Source organism: Leuresthes tenuis, unplaced genomic scaffold (assembly GCF_036924035.1).
Source record: "Leuresthes tenuis unplaced genomic scaffold, fLeuTen1.0.hap1 SCAF_21, whole genome shotgun sequence".
In the NCBI taxonomy this organism is placed as follows: Eukaryota; Metazoa; Chordata; class Actinopteri; order Atheriniformes; family Atherinopsidae; genus Leuresthes; species Leuresthes tenuis.
In genome coordinates, this window is record NW_027325375.1 from 27,862,060 (window position 1) to 27,876,921 (window position 14,862).

The 14,862-nt window shown below is 39.2% G+C and overlaps 1 protein-coding gene across 3 annotated transcripts in view; it reads right to left on the reverse strand.

Annotated features, from left to right (window-relative positions):
- The window catches only part of LOC140280172 (glutamate receptor 3-like), a 73,859-nt gene that overhangs the window by 16,794 nt on the left and 42,203 nt on the right, over positions 1–14,862 (reverse strand). For all 3 annotated transcript variants that reach the window (XM_072375460.1, XM_072375461.1, XM_072375462.1), the window contains exons 5-12: positions 13,714–13,767; positions 13,320–13,481; positions 12,848–13,015; positions 12,289–12,393; positions 10,274–10,381; positions 8,322–8,528; positions 6,847–7,220; positions 3,654–3,852 (exon numbers count right to left, since the gene is read on the reverse strand). In XM_072375460.1, the coding sequence (XP_072231561.1) occupies positions 3,654–3,852; positions 6,847–7,220; positions 8,322–8,528; positions 10,274–10,381; positions 12,289–12,393; positions 12,848–13,015; positions 13,320–13,481; positions 13,714–13,767 (1,377 nt within the window). The remainder of the gene's footprint in view (positions 1–3,653; positions 3,853–6,846; positions 7,221–8,321; positions 8,529–10,273; positions 10,382–12,288; positions 12,394–12,847; positions 13,016–13,319; positions 13,482–13,713; positions 13,768–14,862) is intronic.

Sequence of the window (14,862 nt, forward strand, 5' to 3'; positions counted from 1 at the left end):
TGAGTGAGTAATCTATTTCCTTTTAACGTATTACAAGTCATGTTTGCTTTGTTATTTAATGCCAGTATCTGGCTTCTTTAGTTAATTATTGTTATCTTTTAAAGGAAAGCTATACTGCTGTACTAATTGGTTTGATTTAAAGCCATTTATTGATTTCTGTGTTCAGATTGAATGTGATTTATATATACACTGTAGAGAAGACTCAACTGTTTCACTGACCAAGAAAGAAAGAAAAGTTCAAATCTTTTTTATGTAAAACTACAACTTCAAAGCTGTATGAATCCCATTGAAATCCTTTACCAGGACAAAAAAAAGTTAAAAAATAAAAGGCTGGGTGTGAAAAATTACCAAGCTAATTGTGTTCATATAGTGTAAATCCTCAGGAGAATGTATTATCTGCTTTGATTATCACTGTAAAAGTTTAATAATTTGCAGCTGCTATCAATCATAAGCTTTTAACCTTCAGATTTCAGAAAGGCTCCTCTGATATTTCCAGTTCAGAGAAAGAAAAGCCTGATATTTGTCACTAAAGTCACAACATGTCTGTCAATTATCTCCACAGGAGCACCCTTGATTAACCACATCCTGCCGAATGCATCATGGATAAGAACATTCACAGAGTTCAACTGCTGCTTATGGAGCCGCTTTTGATGTGATGATTCACCAGGAAGCAGCGAAACTATTTAATTAACAGCATTTGTGGAAAAAAATCCAACATGTGAAAGTAGTCACCTGCAGGATTGTCTGTCTTTCCTTTAAAGTCTCTTTTGGAATGGGTAAGTAAAACAAAAGGAGTTTGAAGAAGAGCTGCTGTTTGCACTGTCAGTCTAGCCGCATGACAGACCATTTTCTAACGTTAATAAAGGTAAATATCAAAAAGAGAGATAAATTGTCCAAATGCAACGCAGCCTAACTGTGCTGGTGTGTTTTGATTAATATCCCATCGGCTGTCTGTTCCTCCTGCCATGTCCATTTCTGAAAGTCTAGTTTGAATTAGCGTCATCTCTGTGAATTAAGTCTTAAATTAATGAATTTTTCTTCTTGTTCTTGTACACACATCTTCGATACACTGCTGTTCTTCTGTCATCCAAATGTAAGAAATGTTTCAAAGCACTACACTGAGGAAGACTTAAAGTTACAGACGTCCTTCTCAACACTAATCATAAAAGAAATCTTTATTTCAATGCTTTTAGACCTCAGTTCAGTTTGACACTGCAGATCTTTCTGATTAAATGGGTTGAGTCATAGAAATATCACACTTGGTCACTTCTCTGCAAAATCATTTCCTCTCAGAGCTAGGCCCACTTAAAAGAGAAGGAGAATATTTCATCAGAACATGTTGTCTCTTTTGTCTTTTCCAAGTTTAATGCATGTATGCTTTAATTTAGCTCTGCTCTTCGCAGCAGATAATCACACTAAACAGACTTGCTGCATTTATGCTGTTTGTAAATCTCAGAGGAGATTGTAAGATGTGATTTTTATAGCTCCCTGTGGACTGATGCAAGGTCTGAAAGCAACACAAAATGCCCTCCGGATCACTCCCGTGTCTGAAGGAGAGCAGGGTTTTGTATTTATCAAATGTCTCAGACTCACTCTGAGCAATCACATTGAGAACGGCTCGGGCTAAAAATAGAAAGAGCTCAAAGCTGGACACTGGATGTGAATGTCATTTCTAATTCCAAGGAATAGGGCATTATCTGTGAGACTGCAGTTTTGTAAAAAGTGGCTGGCAAGTAGGAATTATATGTTTTAGCTCCTCTAACTTTATTCCTAAACATATAGAACGCGTATTCACTTCGCTTTACCTCTGAAACACGAAGGAAAGTATATGTGTCAGAGATTCTGAAGCCAAGACAGATCAACAACACAATATGAAGAGAAGTGTCAAGATCAGATGCATATGGTCATGTGCAAAGAGAGTACACCCTCTTTCATTTTTGATGTTTTACATGTCAGGAAATGTTAAAAATGATCTGGTCCCTATTAGTTCATAACATTATGTAAAAACAACCTCAAATGAACAACAGGACATGAAATTATGTGTTATTCATCTATATCCCAAAATGCAGAAACAGCAATTGAAAAACTAATTGCACTCGTGGGAATTGAGAGGGTAGCTAGCAGCCAGGTGCAGCTAATCAAATTCATTTGATTAATTGATCAGCATTTAATGTGAGCACCTCTATAAAAGCAGTTTGTTAGTTTGCCGGCCTGGAGCATTCAGGTGTGCGTTGACACGGGACCAAGGAGGAAATACATCAGCAATGATGTTAGACAAGCAACTGTTGCTGTCCATCAATCTGAGAAGGGTTATAAGGCCATTTCCAAACTGAGAGAGTTTCCTCAGAAGTCAGATTCTTGCAATTCTCAGAGAAAAAATTAAAAATTCAGGAGCTAGTTCATGACAGTACAGTTAGAAAAAGACTGAACAAGTATGACTAGTTTTGCTAGGTCGCAACAAAAAAGTATCTTCTCTCTAAAAAGAACATGGAAACACAGTTTTTGGTTGGCAAAGCTGCATTTGAACACAACACAAGAACAATGTCCTTTGAACAAACCAGACCAACATGGAGATGTTTGGCCATAATGTTCAGCACCAAACACCTCACACCAACTGTCAAGCACGGTGTTGGAGGGCTGATGATTGTGCTCGATGCCAAAGGTAATACAACAAGCTACTGAATAATGGGATGCACTTAGTTTTTCATATCCTGCTTCTACATTTTTGCTAAGTTGTTTAATGAATAATAACGGTGTAACATGTGTTATTGTTCATCAGAGGTTGGATTTATCTGATTTAAAGACCTGGTAAGAAACAAATGATTTGTCATTATGTGCTAATATATAAAACCTTAAACCTGAAAGAAGGCGTACTTCCTTTTACACATGACGACAGATTAAACGACACCATTCTAGGTATCCTAGTCAAATTAAAACTGTTTTTAGTTGCAAGGAGTCTATGTCTTTTGTGATTTTGACGGGGACATTTGCACTTTTGGTTGCCTCGGCATCAGTCTTGAGTAATGAAGATAGAAATTAGTCTGCATATATTAGGGGACATGCTCATGAAACTCAGATGGTCTCAGGAGGGAGAATAGTTGTCCCAGATTCATAGTTGAATTATTCCTGTTGCAAAGAAGCTACAAATTTTTTTTTTTTTTGATGGGGAAAACCAAACTTAATTTTGTGAACAAACTGGATTTGTGGACATGCATTCCTTTACTTAGCATAATTGAATTCTGTGTTAGTCATTGGCGAACTAATGTTCAGCTCTTAGAAAATACGAGCTCTCCTTAACTATCCATCCCAAAGCGACATCTTTTGAAACACTGAACAAGACAAATGCCTGCAACCTTCTGCTTTTGTAATATTCAATCCTTTTTTAAAAAAAAACAGTGTACTGCTCTTTTATGATTAACTGAATTAATCAAACATAGCTGTTTTACAACTTTGTTTGGCTCAGTACTTTGGAAGTGCTGTATCAAGGAAAAAAATAGCGTTCTAGGCTTTTTTTTATTGATTATTCTTTTGATTTATTACCTGGCAGGTAATAAATCAAAAAGCCTCAGGAACGCTCCAGAGACTCTGAGCTTTTGGCCAATATAGAGTTAGAGGTGGTCTTATTACACGGTGTGGGGATGGAAGACACTCACCCTAAAGAACTCCTTTGTTGAGCCTGAGTCTAACGTGCCATAGGCAATCTCCGTCTGTTTGGCCAGATCCTCGGCACTCTCGATCGGAGAGACCATCCTCTCCACTGTGAGGAAGGCAGCCAGGTTGGCCGTGTAGGAAGAGATGATGATGAGGGTGAAGAACCACCACACTCCCCCAACAATACGACCGGACAGAGACCTGGGAGGAGGAGGAGGAGGAGGAAGAAAGAGCAGACAGAGACATGAGAGCAGCGTGCTCAGATCTTCATGTGGGGGAGGAAGGAATCATTTTCCACTCAGTCTGCTATGTTTGGCAAAATATCAGCCCAGAATTTTAGCTCAGATCTGACTCTTTAACACTTTTGGAATTCTTGCCCTTTTATTCCATTAATTATTGAACGGTAAAGTTATTTGTCTGTCCCTGGTGATCCATACTAACACATTCATTTAATGGAAGTATCATTAACTTAATATAGCTGCCTATGCAAATGACACTCTCATTGAAAGCAATAATAAGCCTCATTAGCTCAACATAACTGTGTCCACATTTAGTTTTGGAGGTAATTCAGGTGAGCAGCCATCCCAGACTCACAGAAGGAACCAGTACATCATCATGCCAGACCTCTAATGCCTGAGTTCCACTGTACAACCCCCTGGCAAGATTTATGGAAGTACCTCTCTTGGAGGATATTCATGAAGCTGTCTTATTTCTTAAAAAAAAATAAACAAATCACAGATATGACAAAAGGCTATTTTATTTAACAGCGGAACATTTTGGCCTTGTAAAGCACTCCTAAAAACAAATTTTGTGTCCTCGCAGAGCTTAATGAGCTGTTACACCTGGCTGATTGGCAGAAAACAAGATGAGAGTCAGAGGACACAATAGAAGGATTGTAAAACTTTTTAAAGATAGTAATTAATTGGCAAAACATGCTGGCTGCTCCAAGTAAGCTGTGTCAAAAAATGTTGAGCAAGAATGAACAACATGGGAGGTCTGTAAAAAGAGAAATATAAAGGTTGACCAGGGAAGATGTCAAAGTGTCAGGACAGGAAACCCAAAGCAATATGCCTTGAAAGTGAGGAAAAAAAGAAACTAAAAACAAAATGGTTGAACCAGGAGTTTGTGACCAAACTGTAAGAAATCGACTGAAGGAAGTGAGATAATCACAGCAAACCATCTCTAACACCTAAAGAGAACAAAACGAGGCCACAGTAGGGTAAAGAGATGCTGAGTTAACTTCTCAGGATCTCATTAAGAGAGCAAAGAATCTCAAAACTTTTCTTCAGAAAGACAACTCAAGGACATGATCTGCAAACTTTATGATCTGACAACTGCTTCATGAGAAATTTGGGGCCTGATTGATGAAGAATATTGTTGTTTATACTGAAGTCGATACCTCAAAAAAGAAAAAAAAAAATTGATAGCAGCTGCAAAAAAAGCTTTCACAAAAGCTGGAGATTGTAATGAGTTTGGTTCATGGTTCCATCATTTTTAAAATCTGATCACAGATATTTCATTTACATTTTGTTTAGTAAAGCCTGTTAAATAAAATAGTTTTGTGTCATATCCACGATTTTCATTGCAGAGAGTTGGAAAGTTTATGTTGTTTTAAGCTGTGCTCTGTTGAATGATGAGCATGGAGGTAGTGAAGTGTCGGATGTGGTTCAAACTGTAATGCCCTCCACCATAATTTAGACCATAAATAACAGAAATAGTCTGAAGTACAAGCACCATCAGGCTTATTGTCACTGACACCAAACTCTACCATCACACAGATGTTCCCATCCTACTCTCTTGTGCTTGATCAGTTTTTTAAAGCTTTTACATCCACATTAAGGCTCAAACTTAAAATTTGTGACTTAAAGTCATGCCTTTCTGTTTTTTTCTGGTGCTGTCCCAACTTACATGATCGCTTACATATCTCTGAAGATATTTCTTGTTTCAGTGCATGATTTATTCTGTTTTCTTCTTGCACTGTGTCATCTGAGAGAGGCAGGTTTTCAAGGTACGTATCAATATACTTACCTGATAATTGGTCATTATTGTGATAATTCCACAAATGCTGTCCAATTAAGGTCAATTATCACAGACAAATGACTTGGTCTGAACACGGATGACCCATTTCAAAGTTTTTAGCCACACAAATACCTAAATTTAAAAATTTAAGAGCTGGAATTGACCTCTTTTGGTGATTGTCATGGGAATTGTCCAGCAAGAATTAAAGAAGCTGCCGTTTGCATACAAAAACTACAAGTTCTCTGGAGCCAAAGTAGGATCCCAAGTAAGTGGACATTTTGTTTTTATTTGAACAGATTTACCAAATAGTTAATACCGCAGATGCAGAAAACATCTGTCTTCATACTGATCACCTATTGGACAACGTAATATCCCTCTGGACACTTAGATTGTTCGCATCATGAGATATACCTCTATGACAAATGTTCCTGATCAGTTTGTGCGTTTTCCAAAACAAAAAAAAAAAACAGATCACATGTTCGTCTTTGGTCTTCAATCAGCTTTCACCACAGAATCTTTCACCATCGAACATGAACGGATGCTGGATGCAAGAATCCCTGAAGAAGAAGTCATGGACATCACAGCAGTGATGAGTTAAGCGATGGATGGATGGATGGATGGATGGATGGATGGATGGATGGATGGATGGATGGATGGATGGATGGATGGATGGATAGATAGAAAGATAGCTGAATCACTGGATGGCCATAGATATAAAAAATGCAGCACATGACGTAGTTATGATGGTTTGTTCACACAAAATAAATTATATGCGCCAAGTTGATGACCGTAAAATGGGACATGCAGCAAAAACACGGTAGCCCTCCAAGAGTCATCAAGTGTTCAAGCCATTACTTTGGATGAAATGTAATGACCCCTATGCATTTTACAGCCCTCAGCATGGTGGATATAAGTTATTTTGTGAATGCAGAGCATCACTGCCAGCATGCAGCTTCAAAACAAATGGATGTACAGTAGAAGAAGGCTCCTTGTTCAGAGAGACAAATGGGAAGAAAGTGAAGTGAGGTGGAGCATGACGTTAGATGGACAGCTGTAAGAGCAAAGCTCAAAATAACCTATATGCACCATTGCAGGATGGAAATGCATGAGTGGGACTATAAAATGCAGAGTGATGACAGGACTGAGAGGAGATGGAGAAGGAAAAAAACAACCAACCTTGGTGAGATATCGCACCCTTGCTGCATGAAGGCACCCAGGGAGAACCACAGGCTATTAAAAATTCCAAAGTCGTTCGGAGGGTCAGGGGGGCTCTGAGGGTCTTTGGCCTCATCGTTCTCATCCAGATGCCACTCATATGGGCTGAAACGGCTCACCAGGAAGAGCACCACGCTCACGCCGATATAAGCAAAAACTATACACATCCAAATCTCATAAGCCAGTGGGTCCAGAAAAGAAAACACCCCTGGCTTGGACTTTTGAGGCTTCTTTATCATAATGGAGATGCCCAAGCTCATGAAGGGTTTAGAGAAGTCTATCACCTCCTCCCGTACCAATGTTATGGTAAGTGGAGCCACAGCTATGTCAGCTCTCTGTGAAAATGGGAACAGGCACACAGGGAGTTAGTCTGAAGAAACCATAAATAACCAAGCAAACCTTTAAATATGAATCAATAGAGGAAATCTGGATAAATCAAAAAGAAAACCAACTCAGCTTTACAATGCATTCACAGATTAAAAACATTGGGCATGTTAAAATGCACTGTTTTAGTCTATATTGTACAACAGACCCATGGCAATGCTGTGAGAGCAAATCTGCCATTTGAAAATGAGTCACTCAGCATTTGTGATAGTTAATGTCTTTGTCTCAATCCAAATCTCCCTCATAAATCAAGCAGAAGGATGGAAGACAGAGGTGGAGGAGCTTATGTAAGCAGTTCATGAAATGTGAATCAGCCTTTTAAATTCACCTCTAAAAGATCCTCTGCAATGCCTTACAGGCACACAATTAGTATAAGAGACTGCACTGACAAATGTCTGCAGTGACTTGCATTACATTAGGAGAGTTCTCAGTCCAAAGCAGCTGCCCAACACTCAGGCTGGTGCATTTACGTTTGAGCAGCTGACGAACATCAATACAAAATCTAGTTGATTCATACAGAAAACTTGTCATGGCTATTTTGTTTACTACAAAGGGTCATCTCTGACTGTCTGAGTTATGGGAACTGGGGTAGTCGTAACTGCAGGTGCCAGATTGAGGAATCTGCAGTGATTCACTGTTTGCATGCAGATCTTTTTACATTCCAGTTGGCCAAGTGAGATTTCAAACATTACTCATTCAGCAGCCAAAGTCTCATAAAAGATGCATATCATCTTGTTAGAGCCAGTTCAAGTGTGAGTTATCCACTGAATGCATGATAAAACCACCAAAGTAGATTTCACAGTTCAAGAAGGGGCTTCCCAAATGACAAAAAAAGACGTAAGAAAATCCATTTGAATGTTTTAAATTTGGCATCTATTTGTTTGTTTTAATCACGACGAGAAGGAAAAATTTACTTTACTAATGGTAATGCATTGTATGTGCTTGGTTTGTCTTTGTGTGCTGAGTTCCTTGAAGCCTGTCTTCATGGTTAAGTAACAGGAAATTATAAAAGATCAACAGCCAAAGGGCTACACAGACAGGTTGACACTTACCCCGTAAACCAGTTCACCGACCATCCCGTTCCACGTCTTGGTCTCTGGATCTCTGGCTCCATATTTTCCGTCTGGCACTATTGACATCTTAAATCTTATCCCCACATGCTTTGCTATTTCAGCAGCTAAATCGACACAGTAGCCTTCATATCTGTCATTCCCCTCCATCTGCATATAGTTTTTCTTGTACATCACATATGGAGCTTCCTGTTAATTAGACAGAATTTTGAGTTCATAGAGAAGAAAGAGCACATCCACAGTGGCCAGACCTCATGGGTCACATGAGGTCTTAATTGGTAATGTAGCATGCACACATGCAGGAATAAGGACGGAAATAAAGTAAAATAAAGGACGTTACTGGGGGACTTGACAGACCAACGAGCAAAAACTGCAGGAGTACAGCCTCTGATACACATATAAAGGAGGCAAAGCAGGTTGTCAAGCTCCCTCATGCAATCTTCTTCCAAAATCTAAATCTGTGGAAATGGGTACTAGGTAGGGGGTTGCATGTACTTTGCATCAGCATTACACAGAGGAACAGGACAAGCTGAATGGAGCACTTTTCCAGTTCATAAAGTAAACATCAGTGACAGCAGAGAGATTAAAGTTATCAAAAATGTGGAGATTATTTCTAACAAACATGTAGTTAAGAATGTGCAAGCTACATCAAGGGAGCAGTTGCATCACAAAATAATGCTTTTCTTACATTTTATCACGACAACAAAATAATCTGGTTGTTTAAATTACAAAGTTACATCAGTACAGATTACCTCTGTGACTCAGATTCCAAAAAAAATACAATGAAGTTCACCCACAACAATGCAAAACATGTTAGCCATTAAAGATGAATAATGTCACCTTGGGATATTAAGAAATGGCATCATATGGCATGTACATGTTTTTCAGAGGTTATTCGACTTAATGAGTCTCAAAGGTTAAGAAGTCCCACATCTTAAGAAGAAATTGTTGCCTTTTGATGTTGGACACTTTGCAGCATTTTACAGTTTTACACATTTATTATTTAAAATTGCACTTATCCACTCTGCAGTCATGTACAATGTTATCAAAGACAAAATGAAAGAACTGTCTTTCATTAAATATGGTACTTTTTCATGTCATGAAAAGGAGTAAAGCAACATGAAAGTTAATGAGATGGCTGTGATATGTCTCAAATAATTGTTGTTTCGATAAAATCAAAAGCATGCCAGTCAGAAAACAATGCAATGACACTACTCTCTCTCTATTTTTCTCCCCTCATTCTAAATGCTCTTAATACAGCCTATTTCCAGTCTAGTTGGAATGACAATGGGTTTCCAGACACTGAAATGAGAATGTATGACTATTACATTCTGAATTTGCCTAAGATGCAGACATAATAGGCAAAGTCAGAAGGAACGAAAAGCCATGGTTTTAAATGTAAGATAAGGCGCACCTTATCATACATTTAAGATTGGCTGATGATTACTAACCTGCAATCTGCTTCTAGTCTAACTGGCGCTGTGTCTAATGCTAAACCTGGTATACTAAAGAGCACTAGTTTTAGAGGAAATAACATAATTCAAACTTTTATTGCAGATCATTTAATTTGACTCTCCGTCACCGGCGCCACTGACAGATTACTTAATGAGAGGGAAAGATTTTTACTTACGTATGCACTGAATGTGAATACAATGATGTCTATCTTTACAGTTATCTTTACCAAAGCCGTTATTGTGATGTCACTACTACAACAGCCCTCTGTAATGTAAAAAAACCAAAATGCTTTGGCACCCACACGGATACAGTTGAAACACTCTTTGTGAATCGACTGTTTCAACATGTAGTGAGTGGATGGAAAGCAACTGAAAATAAAATAATTCTACCCGCCCAGGACAGATTGCAACAATGGACGTTTTGACCTTGAGTGGCAGAAATCTTAAGATGAAACATTTAAAATCTGCTTGAGAGTGTACCATAATAGTAGTGACCACAATTGTTCGGTTTTCCACAGAAGAGGACTCGTTGGTGACCTGCGGATCCATTATATAAACAAATTTTTCGTACTCATTCCAGTAGCCGATCTGAAAATGACACAGAGGTTCACAGTTATCAGAAGAAGCAAAGAAGACAGTGGACAGTAGAGCCTCCGAGTACGTGTGAGTTTCTCTGCTGTTTTTGTGAAGCTGGAGACGGTTGGATTTTGCCTGAAATATGATTTAATAAAAAGCTTGTAGTGGTGCGTCTCACATCACCTGGGCTATACTTCAGGAGAGTAGGAGTAATCTATTCCTGGTTCAGCAAATGCTCTCTTATATAACAATAAAGCAGCACCAACAGTGCATTGGAAGACGAATAAAATTAATACCAGCAAGAAAAATCTATTAGTCTAAATTTGCTTTATCTAGCAAATACAAATCATTCTTTTTTCCTTTTTTTCTACTGCTCTATTAATAAAATATAAAAGATGGTCTGTGTCTGCTTACCCTGAGATGATTCCAGTCGCGGCATTATGTTTATTTCTGCCACGCTCTCATTTTTCTCACCCAAGAAGTCTCCCACTTCTGGTAGCTATAACACGCAGCACTCACTCTGTTGTCACTGCAGATAGTTTCACGCTGAGATTGGACGTGGAGGCTGTTGATATATGTTGTCTTGTGAGATGAGCTATGTGGACATTATGGGTCCACTCCCTTTGGTGTCAGCATTTGTGGGGACTTCAGGGTCATGGAGCTACTAAAGCCCAGCCACAGTGTTGGCATCATGAGTGTTGTGTGTAAGCATATGCGTGTGATTTCAGACATGCACTGTCTTTGCCTTTGGCCTGCCCAATTATTCAAATCCCAATGACAGCAGTGCAGTTGTTGAAGCTCAGCAAACTGAGAATGTGGAGATACATCAGTATATCAAGCTCCAAGTGAAAATGAAATAGTCCAACAAGCTGGAGTTTGTAGTCAGCTTACTTGCTAACTGTAGTTCACAAGCTAATTGGAGCATAGACAGTTTTTTGTCAGATATTGAAAAAGTTCAGCATATAAACCAACAAACATTGACGAGTGCGCCAGCTGACAAGTTAAGTAGCTAAATGGCTTTTCCGACTGATTGCACTTCCTCCCGGTAGACATTTGTTTGCTTGCTCCTTTAGACACAAGCCACAAGACGTGATGCATGTCCATGCTTTTAGGCAAAATCAACAAAGTTCAGCTGAATGCTAATGCCAGCTGAGACTCTGGGCTCTTAGCTCTTTTCCTACTGTGTCAGAACTACATCAACGGTTTGAAATCGAAATTTTCTATCAGCTATAAAACCAAGAACATGGATTTTATCCCTTATAGATACTTCTTTCTAATAAAAGAAAGCCAAGGACATTTAACATTTACAGAGCTAATATCCATGCTGTAGCATAATTTCAGCATTTACTTTCAGCTGCACTCAAACACTTCAGCTAAAAAACAAATACCTGTATATGATAGAAGCACAAATTAATGTCACCCCTATATTCCAAACCTTGAGCTGCTAACCCACCAAACAGCATCGTGGCGTTGAGATTTAATGCAAAGATGTTTTTTTTCAGAGTATTTGAAGAAACTGTTGAAACCTGAATTTCAAGATTAGATTTAAATTATCATTACATGTATGTAACTGATATACATCTGTGTGTGACTCAAACACCAAATTTCAGAGTAAAAAAACACCAGTTCGGCTCAGCTAATTGATGAATAATGGATCATTCTCAGAACAAATAGAAGCTCTCATGATTTGAGTAAGATTTAGAGGACCGGACTACTGGTGGCCTCTATCCTGCCAACATGCAAAGAGAAATCAAAGCCCTTAATATATGGCAGCTTGCTATGTGTGCATTTACTCATGTAACTGTGAACTTAAAACACACAGTGCTGATCTATAAATCAGACTCTGGCCCTGCAAAGAATATCCAAGTGTACATTAATCAAATTACGATGTATGTTTTCAAAGCTATGTGCTCACTTACCTTCCTGGGGCCAGCTGGCTTCATCTCGTACACATCAATGGTGTAATTAGATCGTCGCCCAAATGTGTCAAACTGGATGTTTCCTGTCATACCTTGTACTTGGACCTGCAATGCACCAAGAATAGCATAGTAATAACTGCTCTAAGCATAAATCAATTAAACACACTCCTCAAAAGGCACTTAATGTTGTTAGCTAAAACATATAGTTCTATCACAAATGTGTTTTAGATGACTTGTGAATTGGAGAAGTCTAATGTATGTATGTATGGTTCTAACTTTTTTTAGAATAATTAAAAAAATTTTAAGCAAAGGATGCAAATGTGAGCAAACGCAGTTTTGTTTCAAAGTGGCAGCCTTATTAAAAGAGTTCTAGCAGTAAACAAGATTAATTTACAGCAGTTAATTTCGAGCAAATGATGGCTGTGAAAGGAAAATAAATAAATTATAGTTTGGCATCATAGAGATAAAACCAAGAACTTCTGAAACAATAAAGAGTGAGAGATGACACAAAGCAGATAAGCAGCCATACAGGAGGACAGTTAGGGCGATAAAGACATACCATTTTGAGGGCTCTCTCTATGTCAATGCCTTGGCTCCAGGGCACGGCGGGGTTGGCAAGGCAATCACCTGCACTCCCCCTACGAGACACGTCCACTCGCTGCCGCCGAAGATACCGGAAGGCTTCCACAAGCACGAGGATGGCATCATGGGTCAGCGCTGATGTGTACTGAGACACAGGCCACAAGAAACTCCAATGACACACAAGTGACGTCCAGAGGATCCAACACAACTTGGCATGGTTACAGTCTCCACAGCACAAAGAGAACAGTGGCACTGATGGAAACTACGGGCTTGTTTCTATTCAGGGGAAGCAGTTCATTAAGCATATGCCAGTAGAAGGTTCAGAATTACAAATATTCTCTGGTTTCAGAGATACAACTTTAAAACTTGAAAGAAAAGCGGTGGGGGAACAAAAGTCTTTGAAGTTGAATAAAATGAAACTGCGGCATCGGCAGCTATGCCTCACTGACCTTCAGTGGAGTGTTTTTGGCTTCTGGAAATTCTCTTTCATCCAGGCGCTCCCAGCGCTGGAGGAACTGCTGGACGATGGGGCTGTCTGGACTGATGATCTGAAAGCCTGTGATGTTGGCCCCACCAGAAAAGACCTTGTCCAGACTCATGTTGGAGAAACCCTGAGAGCAAAGATCACAACTTGCTGGTAGTGAAGAAAGAGCTCATTAACAGCCAGAAACAAAGCCCTTAAAGACTTCTTAAGCTTGTCCATCATAACCTTACTTGTTTGAATACTGCTAAGATATATCCACTGAGTCTTGCCTTTCTTTTTACTGAATTACATCATACCAAACACTGCAGTTGCAAGGTTATTTATTCATTTAGTTGTGTTGCGTTATTGCTAGCTCTCACCAGGTTGGCAAGGATGTAGTGGTATCCTCTGCTGTTTTTTCCTGAGGTCACCACCTACAATTTGCAGAAGACACACAGTGAGTCACCATCAAATCTCACAACACGGAGAACTTTTAGAGAGCAGAGATTCAGAAATGACAAAGACCCTCAATTTCAGAATGCGTGGCAGAAAGAAAGAAAAACCGAAAACTCTTCAAAGTAGCATGTGCAAGGGCAAGAGCGAGTGTATGAGCACATTTGTACATTTGTGTGTTTGCATGAAACACACATACACACTCAGTGGGCAGAAACTGTGATGACAGTGCCTGTTCCTTTCCATTAACTTCAATATGTAAAATAAGGTCATGTTTCTGGCAGACCTCCCTCTTTCTTTCTGCAGCTGCATGTGCGCCACAGTCTGCCTCTTCCTGCTCCGCCGGTCTCAGTCGCACGCAGGACTTAATTAAACCCAAAACATTGTACAGCACCTGTCAGAGCCAGAAGACAATCGAAAGAGCTGCAGTCGCTGATTTCTTTAAACTTTTTCACCGATAAAGTCTCTCTTTTTTTTTTTTATATCGCAAAGCACAAAGCTTCAAAAAGACACTCTGGGGGTGGAGAGTTTTTTTTTCCCAGTCTTTTCACTTTCCACACTCCTCCACAGTTTTGATAAGTATACTAAACCCATGAAATTATCTAAACGTTACATGTCCAGAGTGACAGTGATATCACATGGCAGAAAGTTTATAAAGGACTCCACTTACATAAGGGCAAGCACCCCTGTGGTGTATTATTTTTCTTTTAAGTCTTACAGGCAAACATGTATTGCACTAATTCATTCTCAGTGGGTCTATTTTTCTGCATTTCCATTCCAACCTATAGACTTTAAAGTCCTCTATTTACTCTTTCCTGACTGTCATGTCGTATCGAGGACAAAACGTCCTTGACGCTCTGAGGCTGAGCCTGTGACAGGTTTATAACTCTGAGCAATTTCAACAATAAATCCAATTACCTCCATTGCAGATTGGTTTAATTGTGTTCCTGCATTTTGCATCTGCACTCTACATCATCTCTGAGCCTTGTCTACCCTTTTTCCTCCAAATTGTCTTTAAAAAGCTTTTAAAGACGTCAAGTGACGTATAGCACTTAATGAAGGTGCAGTGCCTGGAG